The sequence below is a fragment of the Podarcis liolepis genome (genome assembly GCF_965112155.1).
Source record: "Podarcis liolepis genome assembly, chromosome: 1".
NCBI classification, from domain to species: domain Eukaryota; kingdom Metazoa; phylum Chordata; class Lepidosauria; order Squamata; family Lacertidae; genus Podarcis; species Podarcis liolepis.
Window position 1 is genome coordinate 51,112,927 of NC_139554.1, and position 24,483 is coordinate 51,137,409.

General features: G+C 45.2%; 1 protein-coding gene across 2 annotated transcripts in view; it reads right to left on the reverse strand.

The window, feature by feature from the left end:
• The window catches only part of DGKZ (diacylglycerol kinase zeta), a 140,497-nt gene extending 124,789 nt beyond the window's left edge, over positions 1-15,708 (reverse strand). The window contains exons 1-2 of one of the 2 annotated variants that reach the window (XM_083462565.1): positions 15,612-15,708; positions 14,840-15,211 (exon numbers count right to left, since the gene is read on the reverse strand). In XM_083462565.1, the coding sequence (XP_083318691.1) occupies positions 14,840-15,108 (269 nt within the window). In that variant the 5' untranslated portion in view covers positions 15,109-15,211; positions 15,612-15,708. Of the gene's footprint in view, positions 1-14,839; positions 15,392-15,611 lie in introns of those variants that run through there. The other variant, XM_083462563.1, reaches the window with a different exon arrangement.
• Positions 15,709-24,483: the final 8,775 nt, after the last annotated feature.

Genomic DNA, 24,483 nt, shown 5'->3' on the forward strand with positions numbered 1-24,483 from the left:
GCCCATCATGGGACTTGAACCCATGACCCTGAGCTTAAGAGTCTCATGGTCTACCAGCTGAGCCATCCCATGTGGGATGCTTTTTCCAGGGGCACTTAATGTGTTTTACTGTGTCCTGCAGCATTGAACATGGAATGTAGAAAATGCTGCCTTATGCGCATGCCTTTGTAGCATTTTAAACCATGCTTTATTATGATATAACAGACTCTGAGAGCGTACATTCTTACTGGCTTAAGATCTGTAGGTTTTTTAATGTATTACCATGCATTGCATATACCATAACACAAGAGTTTCCCTTTAACAACAAATTAGAACGTATGTACTACTTCAGAATGTGTGTATCACTTTGGAATGTTTAAGCCTCCTCCCATGGGTTTTCTCAGCATCATTGTGGCAATGAAAAGATTTGGAACTGCAGGTGCAGGTTTCTGCCAGAAGATGGTGCCCGGTTCCAGAATGGAAAGGTGAGTTGTGGGGGATGCATGGCTTGTCAGAACATTGATTGAGGCCATGTAGAGATTGTGAATGGTGGGCGGTGAACCCAGGAAGCGCATGATTGAACCCAAGCTGCTCTGGTTATCAGAATAGAATGTTTCTGTCATCTACAAACCCTTCTGACACATTTAGAATTTCTCACAATGCCTGCTTTTGAATCTTTTAACTGTTATTTTGCTGCTGTTCCTCCATAAACTGCTTTTGTTGTCTTTCGAAGGCCAGGTAGGCACTAAAAAGCAAATGAACACATAAATTTCACATCCCCACCATAATCACTGCTAAACTTTTGAAGACCCTAAGCTGCATCAGTTTTGCTCTGTGACAAAAGCCAAGGTCCCTGCTAGAATCTGCTGGAAGGCAAGAGAAATCCTGTTAAGAATTCTCCAGTTCCCAGTTCTCTGGGTGTGTTCATCATGGATAGTGATGCTTCCTGAGAAGAACAGACCTCCCATTCTAGTCCATCCGTTCTTCCCTGGCCACAGAATGTACTGCCTATCCGAAATGTATACTGTACTGTCAAGCCTGTGCAATTTGCAAGGAACCTGGGAAATTCTGGGCAGCAGTTGGCTTGTTACACTTTCTTGCACACAAAGCCGGATAATATTATGACAAGCAACAGAGATCAGTTCAGTTGGCCCAGATAAGACAGCCAACAAGCACACATTTCAGAAAGGTTCCCACCACCCCGCCCACCTTATAGGGCAACCTGTAGATTTTTGGTGCTAGTCCTTCTCAATCAACAACAAATCGAGCATCAGCCAGTGGTTAGGCTAAGCCAGATTGTTCCTGCCCTCCGTTGTGCATCTGAAAATGCTAAGCGCAGGAAGCGGTGCCCACCAGCTGAGAGGGGAGGACAGAGCCATATGCAGCCTGGCAGAGAAGAACAGCCTCCCAAGCAAAGGCCAACCGACTGAATGAAGAGGTGGGATTGGCAGGAAGAGAGCACAACAGAGATGGGCACCATGTGTCGGTTCCTGCAGGCTGCTCAATAATCCCTTTGGGAAAGTTTCCAGCCAAAGGAAGGAGGAAGCATTAGCAAGTGAAGCCATCTGCCAGGGGAAGAGGAAAAACATGGGGGCGACTACCTCCAAATTGTTCAGCTACCTAAACTATCTGAAGAAACAAGTGGGCTCAGAAAAGATCCTGACAAAGCCAGGCTCAAGCTGGGAGATATAGCAGCCTCTTGCACTGGGGGAGTCAATCATGTACAGCAAGGCCTAGCCTTATTTGAAGAGGAAAAAGCAAGAGAAGAGTGAGCTGCAGTGAGCGCTAGTGAGACACAAAGTCAGAAGACTGCTAAAGCCTAGTACGTTTCAGAGGGTGCTTTCCCAGGCCCCACCACAGGCATAGGCAAACTTGGCCCTCCAGATGCTTTGGGATTACAATTCCCATCATCCCTGACCACTGGTCCTGTTAGCTAGGGATGATGGGAGTTGTAGTCCCAAAACAGCTGGAAGGCTGAGTTTGCCTATGCCTGCCCCACCAGGTCTCACCAAGAATCCCAGAACCTGTACCTTTCCTCTTTCTTTGAGCATGTGTGTGTGTGTGTGTGTGTGTGTGTGTGTGTGTGTGTGTGTATACCTATTTTTTGCACCATAACACTCACTTTTTTCCTCCTAGAAAGTAAGGGGAAATGTCTGTGCGTGTTATGGAGGAAATGCCTACGGGTGGCATGACTACGGATTTTCCTCCTCTAAAAACTACGTGCGTGTTATGGTCGGGTGCGTGTTATAGAGCGAAAAATACGGTGTATATATATATACTTTGCCTAAGTCACCAGTTCCCTTGCCCTGCTGGAACTCTTGCAAACTGGACTCGCAAAGAGCTGTGTCTATTCATTACACATCAGCTGCTATGAATCTTTCAGGCAGCACCAGGTCTGATAATAATAATAATTAGGAATCTACAGTAGTGCCCAGCGAGTAATGCAAGAGTGTGAACTTGCTCCCTTCGGTGCCCATTGATTTCCCACCTTTGCCAGAATTGGCAAATCTCACTCTTTGGGGGTTGTCAGTTGGCACCGGGTCTTGGAAAAAGCAGTGTTGTCCAAGTTGAAGGGCAGCACAGCAGTTGTATTCATGAAGCACTGGCCTGTGAACACTTTTTTTATTTTTTTGCTTTAAGAGATGCTGAAACACAGCTCACGTCAAAGAGCTGCAGACACAGATTGGTGGGAGCAAACGGGGATTTGATTATGCTATTCTATGAAGGCTGATTAACATGCTTTAAAAAGGATTCAAAGGGAAGGCTGAGCCGGAAAGAACTGTTCATCAAACTCCCTTCCCATAAAGCATCCATCCCATCTGCACATGTCTTCCCACCTGGGAGCGGAGGATGTAACTCCTGCATCTCATTTCCCAGCCCACAAACACAATGACAGCAGCGTTCCAGGCTTCACCATTGTCAAAGTGGCACACAGCAAGGCCACTGAGACTTCACGCGATGCAGCAGCAGGGACAGCTCACAGTAGGAGCCCCGCATCCTGGCTGCACAAAGTGCCTTTGTTTAGCAGCATTGCACCTGTTTACGATGGGAGTGCTTGCCACAGGCCATGGCTACTGCGACAGTTCCAGAGAATAAAGAACTGTAAGGCATGGGATATTGATCAGGCTGAAGGAAATTATGAAGTGTTTGTGGATAAGATTCGAAACGGAAAGAGGAGTACATCCTAGTTGGCTCCAGCAAGGCAGGACTTTGGGGCAGATGTCTAGGGCTTCATTCAGCAGAATGACCAAGAGGGCAGATCAGCAGGGCTGGCTTATCAGATTTTGAAATGAAGTAATACTAGCACCTAAAGGAAAGTGGGTGGGATAAGACCATTAAGTCCAGAGTCTGAAATTAGCTAACTGCACCACTGAGCACATCAAACCCTGTAGAGATAATTATCTTTCAATGTGATACAGTTGGCAGGTTGCTAGCTTTTGAGCTTTGTACTTTGTTCTGAAAACAACAATGCCAAGGTAATCCAAGTACTGTACAAAAGAAAGCTGACGTCTGCAGACCTACATATACTTTTGCACACTGTATTGTTCAACTTACCAAATGTGTGGCCTTTTCCTATTCTGCAGAAAGAGGGAAGTTTTGGAACTCACATGGGCATATTTTAAAGGTCTAAACAGCCTATATTTTCATGCTTTACTTTGCCGCATATTTTGTTATTTTAAATCTCTGTGGGGGTTCTCTCAGCAAAGAGTATTTCCCCCCAACCTGGATCCTGGTATCCAGGAATTCATTAACAGACAGATAAACAGGTAGGCAGATAGATAGATATAGATTTCTCTTGCACCAACATAATGCACATTGGTGAAGGCGTCTCCACCCCCTCTCTGATGTGTCCAACATACAAGAGAGAAATGACCTTGCTGAATTTTAATCTGCTAATGTGTACATAGCCTCAGTTTACTCAAACATCTTCAGGCTTTGACCAGTCACTTTCAAAACTATTTCTGAAGGTGCATAAAAGCTTGAAAGCTAAGAGTCTCTTACGCCAGGAACCTTTCATCTAGAAGCACCCTCAGGTTACTGAATTTGGGACTCCATGACAATGTCTGTGCTTGTTCTACCCATGGAATAGCAGAATCATAGACTATATACAGCCCTGATCCTTGGTAGTGAAAGAGCTAGAGCTTAGCAAGTATTTCATTGGGTTTGTATAGATAGCAAGCTCATTGTGCAGTGGTACCTCAGGTTAAGAACTTAATTCGTCCTAGAGGTCCGTTCTTAACCTGAAACTGTTCTTAACCTGAGGTACCACTTTAGCTAATGGGGCCTCCTGCTGCCGCCACGCCATCACTGCACGATTTCTGTTCTCATCCTGAAGCAAAGTTCTTAACCCGAGGTACTATTTCTGGGTAGTGGAGTCTGTAACCTGAAGTATCTGTAACCTGAAGTGTCTGTAACCTGAGGTACCACTGTACTAGGTTTTTCTTCCTCATACTCCTCCACCAATTTTTAGAAACGTTCTCTGGGCTGTCTTGTGATCTTTCTTGTGATCTTCCTTATTTCTGTGCTTCTCCTCAAAACTTCAGAATTTGCAAACTCATGGTCTGAGCTTAAAAAGTGCTATATCACTGCATAAAACAGCTGAGTCTGTGGTTCTCATTGCAAAGGCATAAGTGATGTGTTTACATTAGCAAAGACTACAATCCCACTACTGGTATTACAACACTGTCACCCTCCCTGCTGTGATAATTTGTCAAGCACGTGAAGATGAAAAGGAAACTCCAATAGACCGGGAACCAAGTTGTCATGACTTTTGTGTAGTTAAGAGGTCCTCATGGAAAATTACATTTTGTGCTCAGGCAGTCTAAAGCAGATTTCTAAGATGCAAGTAATAAGTGGCAGGTTACAAACCTCATTATTATTATTTTTCTATTTTTCTAAATCTACACAACCTCATCTCTTCCCAGAACATCCCATTATGCCCCTTAAGAAGTGTCTCAGTTGTTTCCCTGCTATTGTGTAACCAAAGCTTCAGTCCTTATCAAGATGTAAGTACCTCTGAACTCAGCAACTTTCCATGTGAACATATTTAAGCTCACACTGCAGAGGGTTGGACTAGATGACCCTCAGGATCCCTTCCAACTCTACAATTCTATGATTATATGTTCCACACTGTAATAGTGCTGCACTGTAAACAGCTGCTGCAGTGAAGCATTAAACTCTGGAGAGCACAGGGTCAAAAGAATCCGTGAATCCTAAATTCTGGAAGTAGAATTAGATCCTACAAGAATGCTTTCCAAACCACCTTGGAAATTCCCATCAGGGAAAGGGGTATAAATAAAATATATAAGAATACATACATACCGTACATAATTTTATTTGTATGCCGCTTTCCGATAGTTAAAACCGTGCTCAAGGTGGCTTTCAACATAACAAAAGTAGTCATAAACAATCAATAAAACATAAAGCACACCACCAAATCAAACAATATACTACTACTACTACTACTACTACTAATAATAATAATAATAATAATAATGGCTGCCAGCTCCAGAGAAACAGGCAGAGTAAGTGACAACACTGAACAAATGTCCTGTCTGCTGCTCTGGGAGTTTTGGGGAGCAGAAGAGCTACAGTGATGGTTACATCATGGGAGCAACATTAGTGTGGGATCTGTTGCAAGAGATGGCTGTTTGGGCAAACGGGTGAATCTTCTAGAATTCAGAGTATGAGTCTCTCTGGTTCATAGACTCATATAGTTGGGCTGTGTACACATTACCAGCTTGAAACACAGTTTGCTCATTCTTTTTCTCAGTTTGAATTGAAGCAAGTTTTTGGGGAAATGCATCAAAATGCAGCATTTCCTAACAAATGACAGGATAGAAGTGGCTTGTGGCTAGCATCATGTGTACACTGCTTCCCAAATCAGCAGTGGAAACCACACTCGATGCAGAATCAATAGGAGTGTTGGCCCAGCCTTGAAAGACCTTTATTCCAAACTTCTCAATTCAGAATATCCTCTATCAAATGAGTGCCTAGCTTCTGCCTGAAGGACCTCGAGCAAGGGAGAGTGCCCACCCCTGGCAAGTGCCCTCCATGTCAAACTGCTCTGGCTATCAAGAAGTTTCTTCCTAATGTTCCTCTGAAATCTACCCTTAACTCTGCTCTCTGGGGCAGCTGCAAACAGGTATTTGCCCTCTTCTGTGTCACAGCCAAGTGCTGAAATAGGGCTGAAAAGAAGTATGCATGCACACGAAAACTCATACCAATAACTAACTTAGTTGGTCTCTAAGGTGCTGCTGGAAGGACTTATTATTATTTTTTATTATTTTATTATATTTGTTTTGTTTTGTTTCAACTACAGCAGACCAACACGGCTACCTACCTGTAGCCTCCCTGGTGTCCCTGCACCTACCACAGGAATAGTTGATAAGCCTGAGAGATAAGGATAACAAGTAGGCTTGTGTTCCTGCAACTCCTGACCTCTAGTGCTAGTGCTTACTAGGTAAACAAACCCATCTGTCTGCAACATAAAGTGTAGAGGTAAGGAGGCCACCACGCAGGAAGAGTAAGGGATAGATGAGAAAAGTGATGCTTAGCTCCATACGAAGGATCACATCAGGGGAAAGAGCCCAAAAGGGCATTAGAGAACCCTTTGTGACATATGGTGGGTCCCAACAAAGACATTTCCCAACAGCGGATTTTGGGAGTTTATTATCCGCTGAGTATTCACAGGAAGACACAAGCATTTTTAAGCCAACAATGGCTGAGGAAAGCATAAAAAGCATATCTCTTATTCACAGTGATACATGTTTTGTGTGTGCAAAAGTTAGGAGCCAGGCAGTTTTGGAGCTGCCAGGGAGCAAGGGGGTGAGTGCAGGATGCAAGCTGGTGAAGACCTGCTTCTAAGAAAGGCTAAGGAAACAAAGAGAAACTGGTATATAAACATGGGGGCGGGGATTGGAAAGCTAAAAAAGTGAGAGGGATTGAAGAAATGGGGAAGAGAAGAGAAATGAGAAGGAAAGAGGAATAGAATAGAATAGAATAGAATAGAATAGAATAGAATAGAATAGAATAGAATAGAATAGAATCATAGAGTTGGAATAGACCATAAGGGCCATCAAGTCCAACCCCCTGCCAAGCAGGAAACACCATCAGAGCACTCCTGACAGTGAGAGAGGTATTTTGTTCTAAGAAGGATGTGTTAAAAAGAACAAAAAGTTGCAGGGAAAACAATCCAGTCTCTCCATCATATTTTTCTAGCTTCAAAGACCTCACCAATTTTGGCAGCAGCAAAAAGAGGGGGAAAGTAGGCAAAGCATTAGGTTTGGTAGAACTTCACACTTCCCAGTCATCAGATTATCTGTATTTTAAAATTTTAATACCATTTTGATTTTATCACAGCCAGCAGTGGCCAAAGGCGAATGTGGCCCTTTGATCGGCTACACCTTACACAGAGCTACACACATTGTTGGCAGGAGGAGAAATCTACTTCCTGTTCTCATCAGCAACTCAAGTGCCAGTCACCAGGCAGTTTTAAAGTTGAACATCTGAGGCTGGGTTGCTGCACTTCTGCCCATTCACATGGGCCATTCCCAGCACACACTTTTACTATATAGGAAAATGAGATGGTCTCTGCAATCCTATAATCAAAATTAAGTCAAATGTATTTAAATAGGGTTTACTCTAAGGAAAGTGGGTATAGGATTGCAGTCTAACTGTTTCAAAGCCCTATTTAAGCCTTGAGTGTGTTACTGGTTCCAGACCCTCCAAGTGTCTCTATTTTCCAGGATTTACAGTCCTGGATTTACAGAAGCCATCCTGTTTTCTGATTTGATCCCAGAATGTCCCACTTTTCCTTAGGATGTCCCTATTTTCATCAAATAAAGTTTGGAATGTATGGCGTTATGTGACCCCTGAGCCAAGGAGATAAGCAATTATACATCTGAAGGCAGCCCTGTATAGGGAAGATTTTTCATGTTAAATGTTTTATTGTGTTGTGATATATATTGGAAGCTGCCCAGAGTGGCTGGGACAACCCAGTCAGATGGGCATGGTATAAAGAAAATTGTTGTTGTTGTTGAATAGGATGTCCCTATTTTTATCAGAGAAATGTTGGAGGGTATATCGTTCCCTACCATTTTACTCCACTCTAATAAGCACTTCTGGCAGTCTTGGCAGATAAGAGCCATAGGGCCTCTTCTACTAAAGGTGAGGTGCTGACTCCACCCTTTGAGAAATCTGATCTGTTGGCACCAGAATTCTTTGCACCAGCCAAACTAGCCATAGACTTTGCTAATGGCTTCAGGAAGTGCTTTCCCTTGTGCTTGCAATACCTGAGTACGATGAGGATTGTAATGGCCCAGGTGCTGATGTAGGCCAAAGGGATGCTGGGAGATTAATAGAGTCACAAATCCACATTTTAAAAGTTGACTTCCACAGAGTCCTTTTTGAGCACTGGCGGATATCCCAAGCCTCAGTTATGCTTTGAGTATCATTTAGATTCCCATCCCCGCCCCCGCCCTCCCACTGCAAGGTGATATTTTGCAGTCAACTGATGATGAACATTCGCAAACATTCGAAGCCTCTGAATGGTTCAGCCCACACAATATGAATTCAGCAATCCAGGCTGCCTCACTTGTGTGGCTTGAAAACATGTTCAGCCTTTTGTCAGCTGCGGGGCAGAGGAATGAAAAAAGCACCCTTGTGGCAAAAAAAATATGGGCACATGAATTTTACCCATAATCGGCTGCTTCATCCAAGCGCACAGTGTGTACCTATATTATGCCGTACCTTATAATCTGTAAGTGGCATACACATTTTATTTTTACATGCTGTACGGTGTTGGGGGCAATTGCCGCTCACTTGCTTCAGTGTTTACACACCGAGGGTCTCAGAAGTCGTTTGAATAATGTGAGGAAAAGTAGGGGGGCCTTAATGAAATTTACAAACCCTCTCTGCCTAACACCTGCTAGACAATTACAGACAAATTGTGCCCCCATACATTTCTAAAAACAGCAGCTAAGGGGGCTGTCATAAAAGCTAAGGAGGGGGCATGCCCCAGTGTAATCGAAGCACCGCTTGTCTCCCTCACAGATTATGAAATCCTTCCATGGTTATGCTACCCACGCAGCAGCCTACCTAGTTTTGTAATGTGCAATATGGCAATTAGTAAAACTAGTGGCCAATTAGTGGGCCGAGAAGCTTTTGTCTCACTTGCTTCTCTGAATGACTTCCCCAAATCCCCCCGGGTGAATCACTGCTAAAATCAGGTATATAAACATGAAACCTACTTAGGTATTTATTGCAGCCGCTTCCGCAAAGGCTGGAACCAGCGAGCCTTGCAAATCCATTGCTGCTAAGAGGCTTGGCTCGGGAAGTGCTATATATAACTTGCTCCGGCAGCCCACGCTCCCCCCGCCAGAGACACCTCCACACACACCACATTCTCTCTATTTCTGGAAGAAACATTTATTTCCAAGTCCTTAAAAATATCAAGGCTGCTTTTTCTCCTCCTCCTTCTTTTACGTAAAAGGCTGATGCTGCTGCCACCCTCTACGCTTCTGCCGGCTGGGGGAGCACAGCAGGCAGAGGACTGGCAGGAAGTGCCCATAGGCAGTTAACATGACGTGAAACGTGGGGTCTCGGGCAGGCTGAGGAAATTTTGCCTTCGCAGGAGTTGTATCACAATCTATTTGGGCTCAGTCATCCTCTTTCCAGGGAGCCTTTTGCTAATCCTTATGCCAACCCCCCCCCACTGCAAAATAGTAAGGTAAAGGTAAAAGGTAAAGGACCCCTAGATGGTTAAGTCCAGTCAAAGGCAGCTGTGGGGTTGCAGTGCTCATCTCGCTTTCAGGCTGAGGGAGCCGGCATTTGTCCACAGACAGCTTTCCGGGTCATGTGGCCAGCATGGCTAAACCACTTCTGGCACAACAGGACACCATGACGGAAACCAGAGTTCATGGAAACACCATTTACCTTCCTGCCACAGAGGTACCTATTTATCTACTTGCACCGGTGTGCTTTCGAACTGCTAGGTTGGCAGGAGCTGGGACAGAGCAATGGGAGCTCTCTCCGTCACACGTGTTTGAACCGCCGACCTTCCAATCGGCAAGTCCAAGAAGCTCAGTGGTTTAGACCACAGTGCCACCCACAAAATAGTATAACTAGGTTGTGTGCTCACCATACATTTAAATTATTCTTTAAACAGTGGTGCAGCAATAAAACTGCTAGCAAATTTGCAAAGCTAAGCAGGGTCTGGCATGGTTTCCTATTGGATGGGAGACTGCGTGCTGGGATTCCTGCATTCTAGTTGGAAGACTATAGAGCTGACCCTGATCCTACAGTCCTCCATTTTTTGACAAATGCTTTGGAGGAATGGGAGGTGGTTAGAACAGCTCACAGCGTGCTGTACGTACTGGGTTATACCTGCACATCCATCTCCTTTGATGTGCCCATGGATTTCCTCCTGCCTGGGTTCTCTTTCGACCTGGTGGTTAAGACTGCCATCTGTCTGGTGTTCTTTAGAGGATCTGCAGTGTTAGGCAACAGGCGCATCTCAATTTTCCTCTTTGCAAATAGCTTGAATTTGTCTGCATTTGCATGTGCTAACCTGTGAGCACAGACTGACATACAAATGTGATAACATCACCTGGAACTTTTCACTCTTGGCACTCCCTTGCTGTATCCAAATTCCCCCACCTGTAATGTTTACAGCAGCTCCAGGATTTTGGAATGCCCTACGTTAATCACAGGTTTGAGCTATCCCAGGACTTAAACAAGTCTAAGGAGGACAGAAAAGTACTGAGAGCCGGATGGTTGCTGTATGCAAAACCTGAATATTAAATTCCATCTCACAAGGATTGTTCTGTGTCCTGATTCTTACTCCTAACAATCCCAGTTGCCTAGTTTGTTACACTACACAGCCACTTACTAGATTACAACCCAAAAGCCAAGACTGGTCCTGCACATTGTACTGCAACAGTATGTGTCTGTGGCTAGGCCTGGCTTTCTGCACAAGACCAATTCTGGTTTAGAGACATTGCCAGCTTCATCATCCTGTCTCTGCCTTACTTTCTTTCTTCAGATTCCAGGTTGGACAGTGATCTAAAATGCTGATCTTCCTTCCATTCTGGTCAGAAAGTTTATTGGCATGAATAATACAGCCGCCCTGTGGATGTCAAGGAAATAAACAACTATCTGACTTTTAGAAGACATCTGAAGGCATTTCAAACAGAGAAGTTTGAAATATTTGATGTCATATTGTGTTTTAATTTGTTGAAAGCTGCCCAGAGTTGTTGTTGTTGTTGCTGTTGCTGCTGCTGCTGCGTTGGTTAATAAAGGATATTCTGACACAGACTGATATATTTTCTTCTTAAAGCATTTAACAGGCTGCGGCACACAGACACACACACATCCCAAACAGAACAAGTTTTCTGTGCCTAAAAGGTGTCTGTATGCATCCTTGACTGCTTAAAAAGCGACGTTTTGAACATTTTGTCCTGACTGACAACTCCATGAGTCACTTTCAACAACTATCACAGAATTAATTATAACTAGAATCTGCAAGTGTTACAGGTAGAAAATATAGGTGTGAAGGGTGGGTTTTTTTGGGTCATCAGAAGAGGCATACAAAGTTTGCTAATGGTCCCAATCAGAAGAAAATTGGAACTCAAGGATGGAGTTTTCAGAACTTTCTATCGAAAGAACCCTTGGCCAGATAGGACGATGAAGCAGCTTCCCCACAAATCCAAATGGTTCATATTAGTTTGCAATATGTTCCATTCCTCCCACAGGGATTCTGGGATAATTGCAGCAAGCTAATCCATTCATAAAACATACCCTGCGCACCTGGAGAAGCATAGCTTGGAAGGCAAATCCTGTTCACTTCCCTTTCCCAGCCTTGATAACCCCTCACTCATGGTGGCATCCAGGCCAGAATGCTTTTAAGCTTCAGAAAGTAGACCATTGTGTGCACCATGTTAGGGCAAGTCATGCCTCTGGCTTTAAGGTAGCCCCCCTGTGTCCAGCTGCAACATACAATAAGGGACTGAATGGTGGCATTAATAAGCAGTGTGTAACCTGGAAGCAGTCCTTTGCTTCTGACAGTAAGAGCTGTTCGACAGCAGAATGGTCTCCCTTGGGAGGTGTGGACTCTCCTTCGGAGGTTTCCACCCATGGGCATAGCCAGGATTTATGTGGGGGTTACTTAAGTATTTTTATTGACTTACATGATTGGGGGGGCAGCTGCCCCCCTGCCCCCCGGCCACGCCCATGTTTCCACCTGTCCTGGGTGCTTGAGCTGAGATTCCTGCATTGCAGGGAGTTGGACCAGATGACTCTCAAGGTCCCTTGGTATCCTCCAGATATTTTGGATGACAGCTCCCCCTAGCCCACGCTGGCTGGGGCTGGTGAGAATTGTCACCCAAAACATATGGAGGCACCGGGTTGGCAAAGGCTGCTGCAAAGTTTCTAGAGCATAGCTCACAGATCATGCTGCACACCTGCTAAGAATGGCTAAATGTTTTGAGCCGGGGCATTTGAACAGCAACTTTCCACAACCTCCGTTTGCTGTTCTGGCACATAACCATTAAGTGCCCAAGGAAACATTTCTCCTTGGGCAACAATCTTCTTCCTGTGAGAAGCCAGAGATATGCCTTTCCTGGTCCTTGGATGAAGCATTTTGTCCATATACAGTGGTACCTCGGGTTAAGAACTTAATTCGTTCCAGAGGTCTGTTCTTAACCTGAAACTGTTCTTAACCTGAAGCACCACTTTAGCTAATGGGGCCTCCTGCTGCCGCCGCACCGCCGCCGCACGATTTCTGTTCTCATCCTGAAGCAAAATTCTTAACCCGAGGTACTATTTCTGTGTTAGCGGAGTCTGTAACCTGAAGCGTATGTAACCTGAGGTACCGCTGTATACTGTGGGGATCATATGTGCTATAGCAGCACCATTCATTTTCCTGAATTTTAGCCCCCATGGACCCCAGATCTGCTGTGCACAAAGTTGGCTACCCAAGTCATTCTAGGAGACCCTAAGCACAAGTCTATCACTAGTTAGTTACAGCCTCTCTCCCTCCGTCCAATGAGCTCAGAGCAGTGCTTTGGCTTCACAACAACCCTGCAGGGTAGGTTAGGCTGAGAAAGTGACTTGTCCTTTCAGTGAGCTTGAATGAGAATGATACTTGAATGGGGATGTAAGCCCAGGCACTTTCCACATCTAAATCTAGCATTTGAATCACTGCAACATACAAATTCACCGTTAGATCACCGTTCTCAGATGCAAGCAATGGTGTTTGAAGGTGGGGGTATGTCACCCCCATTTTATCTGTTTGCAGTAGAAACACTAGTATCCATGAAGCAAGAATGTTTTCTGTATAAAGTATTTTCCTTCATATGCTGTTCAGGACAGAGGGTTGCTCCATGAGTGTACAGTGAATCACTTCAAACCGCCATCAGTTATTGACTGCTGAAGTGTTTATATGGGGGTGATCAGGGAGAGTCAGCATGCGAGGCTGGTAAGGCGATGGCAGCTTCTGTGGGGGAGAATGGGCAAGCTTTTTAGTATCACAAAGCTCTTCTTCAAGCAACCTGGGAAGCTTTAAATTTAGCTCTGAGCTTTCAGTCATAGTGAACCATGGCTTCCTATATTCTGTGACACCCAGTTTTGTTTGTTTAATGCTACCAACTTAAAGTGCTAAGGGGTTATTATAAAGCTAGTAACTAACGTGGCATTGCAAAGTAATATACTTGGAGTTATTTTTAGCTTTAATAGAGAACAGCTCGAAAGCTTTCACACTGTCACCTACGGAAACCTGATTTACAATTTACAAAAACAATAGCTTAGGTTACAGGGTACGAATTATTTACTCCTTCATTTCTCCCTTACTCACAGGCCCATGTTGTGGCAGCTGTCCTTCGACTTTCTCGTCCCACCACCCCATTTTACTCCCATACAGGTACATGTGTCCTTCTGATCCCTTCCGCTAATGCAGTCACCAAGTCTTGGCATCAGCTAGAATGAAGTCTGTAGGTTCATAACAGGAGTCCTGCCCTGGACCAAGAAGAATGGGGCTTCTCCTCGCTGGAGACATCACAGACACGAGTATATGGACTGGAATCTCAGCTAAGCATGTTGGCTACTGGCTCAGACCCAAGTCGATAGCCTCACTATAAGGGAGCCAAAAAGAATGGCTTGGGGTGGTGCGCTTTCAAAGGCAGAGACAAATACAGGAAACACAAATGACTGTACCTGATTTAAATTTATTTTCTCGACCACCCCCGCCTCCAGGTTTCCCAGTCATACACTTCGGATGTTTTTCTGCCTCACTTCCTTATTTACATTTCTCTGCCATCGACAGATGCTTAAAGTGTTTTTCAGGGGGAAGGGAAAGAGATTGTATGCGAGGGTAAAATTACATTGATTTAGCCGATCAATTCCCTAGTTATATTAAATCTGTTGCGACCATCTATAATGATAAAGGGGGAGCTAAGTGGTTATTGGACTCCAGCTCTTATCGACCTCCTTCAGCATGGCCAGCAATCAGGGATGATGGAAGTTGCAGGACAACTACAACTGGAGGGGGTGCCACATTGGCTATTCCTGTACTTGAGACACACACACACACACTTAGACTTTTGGTTGCTGACTGAAAAAGACTAAGGCTGCAACCCTAGGCACACGGACTTGAGACTGAGTCCCCATAAACTCAGCGGAATTTATTTGCAAGCAAACATGCAGGGGACTTGGATGTTGCTCAGCCCTGTGTCTCCCCCAGACCCGCTTTCTGGTAGTTCACAAAACATTCAGAGTGAGCAGAAAACCACCTGAAGACTCACTGAAATGTCTTGCTTTCCCTAAAACCAGCCCCCTTGGTGACTTGACCAGAGGAAGCCCTTACCTGTAGGACACCTGTTTTCTGATGGTCAAGTGCAGAAACTGATCCTCCATCTGTGCCCTTAGGGACGGGCCTGCTTCGGCTCTCTCCTCTTCCGGCTGCGGGTTCAAGTTGTGGCCCAGCTGCAGGCTGGGGGGCAGTGACTTCCCGGCTCCGAGAACCCTCCATTCTTCTCTTGCAGAGCCTTGCCAGCTTGCTCTAGCTCCCCTGGCTGCTTCCTCTTCTCCAGCAGAATCGCATCCCCTCCAGGTCCTGGGAGAAGCTTCAGCCATTCTCTCCCAAGGAAGACGGACTCAGGCACTTGCTTCCCGGGCACTTGCTACCCAAAGGATCACAATACTCAGCCCTGCTGTTCTTGGCGGTGGGTGTGGATTTCTTCGGAAGGAAGGAGAGAGAACAAGGAAGTCAGCTTGCTTGGCTGAGAAGATTTGACAGGTTCTTCAATGGGTGGCTATTGTTGCTTTAGAATTATCACTCATCAGCCTCATTCATTCAGGAAAACAAAAGCACGAGGAATTCCGGGGAGGGAGGGGGATCCCAGAAACTTAGACAAGACGGAGGAATTACACACACACCCCAAATCCAGCTGCCTTTCTAGAGAGGCTGGAAGATTTTTTTAAAAAAATTGGAATAAGAAGTTAATATGACGGCCAAAAGAGAAAAGGAGGCAGCGAACTCGGGAAGGATCAATTTCCGCCAGAGGAGATGGGGAAGCCTTCTTCTTTTTCTGTTCTTGCTGGAGGGAGAAAAGGACCAGTCAGGGTTTCTTCATGACCTGGGATCCGATGCTCTCCACCTCGGCGTCTTCCTCCAGAGCAGCCAGGACAGCCGTGATAAGAAAGCACCCGCGGAGAAGGAGAGACTCCGCGGACCCTGCTGCCGCAGAAGACAAAGCAAAGGGAGAGACGGAGGGGGGAGAGGGAGGGAAGGGGGCTGTGCTAACGCTACACCGGAGAGCAGTGTCACCTATGAGACACTCGGAAGCCGGCACTTAACCCTTTATAATCCAGGCAGAACCGAGCCCAGGAACTGTGACCTGATCCTAGAACGCCCTGAGATTTGGTTGAGAAAGGATTCGATCTTAAAGGGAGGGGGTTCCCAAGGGATCATCTAGTCTGACCTCCGTGCACACGTGGAAATCCGAAGGGTGTGAACAAGACCACACACGAAGAAGAAAGGTGGGTGAGTGGTCTGCTAGGGTGATTTCTGATGGATAAAGAATAGGGTTCACCCAATAATAGCGGGTTTTATTTATTTACAGTATTTATTTAAAAATAGTGGGCGGGGCGTAGCTGTTCCTTTGGCAACTCGGTGATCTCCAGCTGTTTTAGACTAGTCGCATCCAGCTGTAGTCCAAAACAGCTGGATGGCACCAGGTGCTGTACAAAAAGAGTGAATAGATGTTTTAATTCACATTTTTTTGTCTTAGGCAAGTCACGCCTCTGTAAAATGGAAATAATAATGACCTGCCTCGCAAAGGAAACACCGTGAAATCATTAAAAAAATAATAATAATCCTGCTTACTTATCCGTATAATGAGGTGGGAGTAAGAATGGGTGCTTGCAGGAAACAGATGGGAATGAAACTTTTATAGCTTGCTGTACTATATATAGTGCTATCAAAATAAGAAAATAATAAAAAGGACTCTTAGGGGGTGTAAGGCTTTAGCTTCTTCCTCTGGAAAAATGGCTGCATGCTTGCCTTTAGCAGAAGGGAATAAACTTCAGGTAAATCTCATTATCCCAAGACTCTCCCAATTTATTATTGCTGGTTAAATGTGATTCTCTCCAGAGCTGGCACCTCCCTTGCTCTCTGTGCATCAAATAGTTGGGCAACTGTCAGGGGTATCTACTGGACAGTGCCCAGGACATGAGTCATAATAAAAGACAAAATGCATGCATGCACATAATGTGGGCATTCTTTAAAGGTTTGTTGTTGCTTTTATCTCTTTAGTTCTTTCTGGGATGAGTACTTTTATACTCTACAAGGTGAATACCCAAGTCTTCCTTTACAAGAAACAAAAGCATGTCAACAATTAAGAATTGAACACCTTTCCTTCTCACCAATATACCCCAATTCTTATTTGTTTCCCACCCACCCCCTACCGTTCACTTCCCCTCTCTAACACAGGAGGGCACAGTTTCCATTTTTTAACCCCCCCACCCCCAAAACGAAACAGGTACAGTGTTACCCCAGGTTAAGAACTTAATTCGTTCTGGAGGTCCGTTCTTAACCTGAAACTGTTCTTAACCTGAGGTACCACTTTAGCTAATGGGGCCTCCTGCTGTGGCCACCGCGTGATTTCTGTTCTCATCCTGAAGCAAAGTTCTTAACCTGAGGTACTATTTCTGGATTAGTGGAGTCTGTAAACTGAAGTGTCTGTAACCTGAAGCGTCTGTAACCCGAGGTACCACTGTACTGTATTTTTCTCCCAGCAGCTTGGCTATCCACTAATGAAGTTGCCTAACACATCCTCCTGTGCTTGCAGGGAAGGGTTAGGGCAAGTGGAATTCTTCCTAGGTCTTCTTGCATCTGTCACCTCTACATCTCTACCCTGCTCCCATGTCTCTTGGTCACACTGGAAAGTATGCACCTGGCTTCTAGAGGCTAAGACAGCACTGCACCAGAAAGCAAGCACAACTTGGTGAATGGGCAGGGATGCTCTGAGGACTAGAATAAATTATACCAGTAGAAACTGGCTCTATTACATGAAGTACCCAGCCAATGGGGATGTACAGCACATGCAGATATTTATTCTCTGAAGAACCAATTTGGTCTTGATGCACAAAGATCAGGCAACATTCAGAAATCTTCCCTTCCTCTCTCTCTCCCACTACCACCCCCACATTTATGTATGTATGTATGTGTGTGTGTATGTGAAACCACAGCAGGATTGTGCCTGGTCTGCATTTGTAATTCAGGGGATGAAGCACCTGACTGTCCTCTCCAGAGATCTGTAGTGTCATTTATATACAATTTCTTATCACCAAAGGGTGTGAATCTGCTTGGCCACCAATCCTTCCTGTTAACCAGAATCTTGGCCTAGTTGCTGACCATCACCTCTCATCTGTTGCCTAGAAGAAGAAGAAGAAGAAGAAGAAGAAGAAGAAGAAGAAGAAGAAGAAGAAGAAGAAGAAGTGGAGGAGGAGGAGTTTGGATTTGATATCCTGCTTTATCACTACCCTAAGGAGTCTCAAAGCGGCTAGCAATCTCCTTTCCCTTCCTCCCCTACAACAAACAGTGAGTGAGGCTGAGAGACTTCAAAGAAGTGTGACTAGCCCAAGGTCACCCAGCAGCTGCATGTGGAGGAGCAGGAAAGCGAACCCGTTTCACCAGATTACGAGTCCACTACTCTTAACCTCTACACCACACTGGCTCTCCTGAGAGCAGGCAGCCTTTCAGTAATGGAAAGGAAGAGGCGTCAGAGTGAGTTCCTCTCCTTCTGTCTCTCAGCTGTCTCATAAAGCCCAACCAGGTTCAGTGCTGCCATCTTTCTTTTTCTGGGGCTCAGTTATCCTCCGGCACACTTCTTTGAAGTCTCTCAGCCTCACTCACCTCACAGGGTGTTTGTTGTGGGGGAGGAAGGGAAAGGAGAATGTTAGCCGCTTTGAGACTCCTTAAAGGGAGTGAAAGGCGGGATATCAAATCCAAACTCTTCTTCTTCTTCTTCTTCTTCGGCACAAAAGGGGATTTCAGCATGGCATGCACACATATCTGCGAGAAGGAGCTGCTTGAGATTTGCAAGAGAAACCGTGCCTGCTCTTTGCAGACCCGAAACCACCATGAGGAAATAATGTCAGCAGCACCTGGGAAGTGAAAGGGTCCTTGAATCTGCGCACCAGAAACAAGTCATGTCACTTGTGTGACATCTCCGCCTTTTACATTCTCTTTGCCTCGCTAGGGTTACACCCATCAATCGCTTGACATCTCAGCCCCCCACACTTCCCACATCTTCCTACTGCCTTGTCGTGACTTGTCATTTAGCCAAACTCCCCAGGCTTTCCTTTCAAATCTCTCCCATGACTCAGCCCCATCAACCCCCAGATAGCATTAGTTCCTCTTCTCTAGATCAGCTGTCATCTCCTCTGCCCAAGGTGCACATTCAGCCAGTGAAATGTACATTCATTTGGTGTATCTTACATGCCTCAGCATACAAGAGACTATCAAATGGTGGCACTTTGTTAGAGTAAGGCTTGGACTATGGGCTGTTTTTGCTGCACCTATGCTCTTATTTCCACCTTCCCAAGAGAGAGGCCAGCTCTGCATGGGCCTCACAGTAGCCAGAGTAGCCAGAAATGGGTGGCTAGACCTTTCAAAAAAATCATTTGGCTCCAAGGATTAATGCTCCCTTCTGCCCATGAACAGAAATCAGCCTTGCAATTGCTTTATTTCTCCTCTGCTAGACCACTGAAATACAAAAATGGATTCTGTGCTGTTTAAAGCTCAATGTTCTTTATGCTTCTGCCAGATAGCTAGAGGCTGATCTAGCTGAGTCAATATGCTTCTCACATTTAAAACCAGCCTAAGGGGATTTCACAGCAAACATGAGTCTGAAACTCTCCATGGGCAAAGGAGGCTGGGTGGGGGATTCTAGGGAGAAAGTGACTGTCAGTGGGTGGGGGGGGGGGTTAGTCACCCACTTGTCTCTCTTCTCCAATGCAGGCCACTTCCTCCTGTTGGTCATTGCAGCTGCTGCAATGTAATGTGTGTAGTTTGCTAACCAAGTCTCATGTTGGCTATCTGGAATACAGTGGTACCTTGGTTTAAGAACAGCTTAGTTTAGGGGTCAGCAAACATTTTCAGCAGGGGGCTGGTCCACTGTCCCTCATACCTTGTGGGGGGTCAGACTATATTTTGAAGAAGGAAAAAAATGAACGAATTCCTATGCCCCACAAATAACCCAGAGATGCATTTTAAATAAAGGCACACATTCTACTCATGTAAAAACACGCTGATTCCCGGACTGTCTGTGGGCCGGATTTAGAAGGCGATTGGGCCGGATCTGGCCCCTGGGCCTTAGTTTGCCTGCCCACAGCTTAGTTTATGAAAAATTTGGATTAAGAATGCTGCAAACCCGGAAGTAGGTGTTTTGGTTTGTGAACTTTGCCTTGGAATAAGAACATGTTTTGCTTCCTGTTGAGTGTGTTCCATTTGTAAATTGAGTCCCCACTGCTATGGGAAAGCACACCTTGGTTTAAGAACACTTTGGTTTAAGGATGGACTTCCGGAACGGATTAAGTTTATAAACCAAGGTACGACTGAAGTTGCTGCAGCGAACACTAATAGCAAAACACATTCTCAAAGTGCCTGCCAGGCATTGCTCAACTACAGTTCCCATCACCCCTGACCATTGGGCATGCTTGCTGAGGTTGATGGGAATTGTAGTTCAGTAACATCTGGAGAGTCAATGGTTTCCCACTCCTGATATACCTAAGGCAGCAGCAAGAGGTATCAGCAGACGGCTGGGGAGAGGGGGTAACCGTAAGTTAACAGAAGTACATAAATGTATAGGAAAAAAGGTCTGAGTGGGGAGACTCTCCAAAACAGCCTAATGTGGACTGGTTACGCTCTGTGGCCACTGAGTGTCTGTTGGGGGGGGGGAGAATAGAGCAGTAGCCTCTGGATTTGGCCCATGAAGCCTTTGGAGTGAACCCCGCCCACCTTGCCCACACCTGATGTCATTTGTCAATAAGGCATGGGAAAGTCCAAGCCCGTCTCCAGAGGGAGAACTGGGAGCAGCTTCTAAATGAGCTCCCAATTCCTCCTTTGTAGCTATGGCTTAAGCTGGGCACCCTTATCTGAGATGGTGCTCCGGTTTCTTCCTTTGCAGCTGCAGCATGAATCTAGAAGAAGTGTCAGATTCCAGATGCCAGGGAAAAAATATGGGAGCATTCTTCTTTGCTGTGCCCTAGAAGAGTTGTTCGTGAAACTGACCAGACAGGCAGCTCCCTATGTTCCAATTTTTTCTTCATTTGGCCACGCAATTGTGGCATCACAGAACTGCCCAGAACAAAGCAGTTTCTGCTCCAATGCCACACTTTCTCCTAAAAGAGCAACAAGGTCAGAGAGAGAGTTTTCTCCCACAGCTAAAAATGAAGTTTTTGCTATCTCCGCCTCCTCACTTTCTTTTCACAGTGCCTGTCTCACACTCATTGACGCAGACATTTTCTTTTTGCCTGAATGTACCTGGAGGCACTTGGTGAGTTGTGCTGAGCCCACGGGCTTCTGATAAGCTGCAGGAGAATCTGTTGCCATGTGACATGACAAGGATTAACGTGCCCCACTTGACCGTCAAAATGGCATAATTCATTCTGTATAATGACAATTGAGATCCTCCAAGAATAAAGTCCGAGAAAAGCAAGGCTTCCGTTAAATTTACTTGGAAGTAAGCCCAGTTTGAAATCAGTGGGGCATACTTCTGAATAAACATTCATAGGATCAAGTTGCATAGCCAAATAATAAGAACTATACATAAAGTCATATATTGGCCTTCTCTCCTCTGAACATCCAGCAGAATGAGGTGGTAAAAGCAGAGGCGGATTTAGGGCAGTGTGACTGGTTCCCCCACACTGGGTGCCAAGCCTAGGGGGCGCTGTAGGGCAACACAGCTATGTGCAGAATGGAAGGCAAAAGGTGGGGGCTGCTGAATTTTGCCCTCTCACAGGGCACCACTGAAATCTGAAAGCCCAAAATCCCGCCCCTCCTTGTAAAATCCTGAGCCGGTTGAATGCATTCTACCACTGCAGGTAGGGGGTACCATACTGGATCACTTCCCACATAAAATATTTCATTTCAGTTTCAAAAAAATAATCAAACAAATGCATCAGGAAGGACTATTCAAAATTTATAGTTGCAAGTTTTTGTGTGTTTTTTAATGTGGGAAACTTGTTTTAAAAAAGATCTTCCACCTGCAGTTGGGAATGGCACAGGTCATTCTGTCACCTCAGGATTCTGCCTTTGCCTTATCTTATCCATAAGGCAAGAGGCTAAGATTTTTCTATTTAAATGTATGGGGCATATTTGTTGCTCAGTGCATCCAAATATATTCCTGGATCCAGTCAGCTATGGATCCCTTCCCCACTAATCTGTGCTGGGGTTTCTTGCCTTTCACCCATAATGTCTCCAATGCAGCATACAAATCAAAACATTTACAAGAATAATGTAATAAGGCCACCTGAAAGCCAGTGGACTGTGTGCTGGAGTTTGTGCAAACTTCTTTAACCATGGGTCCCTGGATGCTGTCGGACTACAACTCCCATTATCCTTGATCATTGGTTAAGCTAGTAGAGATGATGGGAGTTGTAGTCCAACAAATATCTGGTACCCAAGGTTGAAGAACTGTATAAAGTGTCAGACCAGGAACAGGGAGATCCTGGTGTATGTTTGGACAAAACCTCAGTACAATCTTTATCCTTGCTGATCCCTCCAAAGGGTGATTATCTTTGCTGACAACTTACCAGGTAAAAAACAGTCTGGAAGTCAGTTGTTCCAGTCTCAAAGAGGATGGGGCATCTATTCACTTTGCTGATGATGTCACATAGTCCCAGTTGCTGGGAGAGATACAAAGGCCTTTGCTTCAAAATTTTAGCCCATGGAAAAGATTAATCTCTGAGCGAAGTGTTGTAAATATGTCCACGGAAATAAAAAATTATCTGGGAGCAATGCTCAGCTAATGCTTAGCTGCCTTGGTCACAGCATCTTGGTCACTGATGAGCTTGAGATTCTATCAGGGGAAATGATTGAGTTTGCTGAGCATGACCTGCTCCTTATAAACCTCATTACAATGATTTCGTCTGGCTCCATTACTCTCCAAATGGCCCTTCTGCCTGTCAACACATGCGGTGAGTGATAAGCTGCCGCAGCAGGTCAAGGAACTGCAAAACGATGACCCTCCTGCCCCAAGTTTCAGGGCTGCTAGTTGCAGGGCTTCCCCGTCTGAACAACACACACCCTTTCCCAAAACCATGGGGCTGAAGGAGGACGGAGCTGTGTCTACTGCAGGAGGGAAGCATATGTCTTTGATTCAGTTATATGTACGTATAACTATGAGGATAAAACTAATACAATTGGGTTCTATCTAACAGTGTCACTCAGCAGAGAGCAAGAAGGCTTCTGTCAATGGAATGGGAATAGAAGCAAGTTTCAGTAATTCTGCCCTCCCCCTCCTGAAGCTCCAGAGGATTGGGGGACTCTCCTTACCATCAGTTGAATGACACCATAGGGTGGCCCATTGTGTCTACTTCTGAACTGCTTGGGGTTCTCAGCCAGTTATCATCTTGCTGGCATCCATCTGTCCTGGGAGACAATAGAAGAGTTTGCCTTTGGGGGTGAGGTCAAGCCTTTGCACGTTTGCAGTGCCTGCTGTGGCTATATATACCTGAAGGAGCGTCTCCACCCCATCGTTCAGCCTGGACACTGAGGTCCTCCTCTAAGGGCCTTCTAGCGGTTCCCTCACTGCGATAAGTGAGGCTACAGGGAACCAGGCAGAGGGCCTTCTTGGTAGTGGCACCCGCCTTGTGGAACGCCCTCCTGTCAGATGTCAAGGAAATAAACAACTATCTGACTTTTAGAAGACATCTGAAGGCAGCCCTGTTTAGGGAAGCTTTTAATGTTTGAAGTTTTATTCTGTTTAATATTCTGTTGGGAGCCACCCAGATGGGCGGGGTATAAATAAATGTATTATTATTAATTATTATTATTATTATTATTATTATTATTATTATTATTATTATTATTACTATAGAGACTGATGCAGGAGGCATATGTTTTGTTGCAGCTGGGGCAGATGAAGGCACCCAGTTGTGCTGCTGCAGAAGCACCATGGCATTTCTTCTCTCTGCAGTTTTTGGTTAATTGCTCATCTGCCTTTTAACTAATCAATAAATTAATTATTTTCTGCTAGGGCTTATGCTGTTGCTTCAATTTTATTAGCTGCCCCAGCCTGAACGAGAAAAAAAAGGCAATGTTTCTTGGTGACTATGCATGCTGACCAGAGAATGTACAAAATACAGTCAAGATACGTACATTCCCCAAAGTCTGTTGGATATTATACATAATGGCCAGAGAACTACAAATTTCAGCTGAGATATCTACATTCCCCAAAGCCTATATATCGACTGGCACAATTCCCTCTTCGTGGAATGAATATGCGCACATTCTCCATGAGGCCTGTTGATTATGCACCAGGAGGGGGATGTAAAGACTGGAGTTAAATTGTCAGTCTGTGACAATTCAATTACAGCATAAACGTATGCCAAATGTCCCTTCACAGCAGCAGTAAAAGATGACAACAGAATCATTTTAGCATTGCTGAGTAAAGTAGCCATACGATTAGTATTTAAATGGATGCAAAATGAGCACAACAACTCTTCACGACAGATGTGCTTGCTGACAACACAATCATCTTGCTGAACAGATTCCCACCTGTTGTGGGAAACCAAACGAATAGAACTGGAAAGGTGAAATCCAGCAGACTGATGCTGGACTTTGCCCTTGAACAGGGGTCAGCAACCTAAGGCCCATGGGCCACAAGCGTTTAACCGGCACACAAGCCACCCCTGAACCGAGCTGCCCGTTCAGTGAGTCCCCGCATGCTGTGCTAAACCGGCACGGCGCGGGGAATCGCTTCTGTGGCGCCAGAAATCACA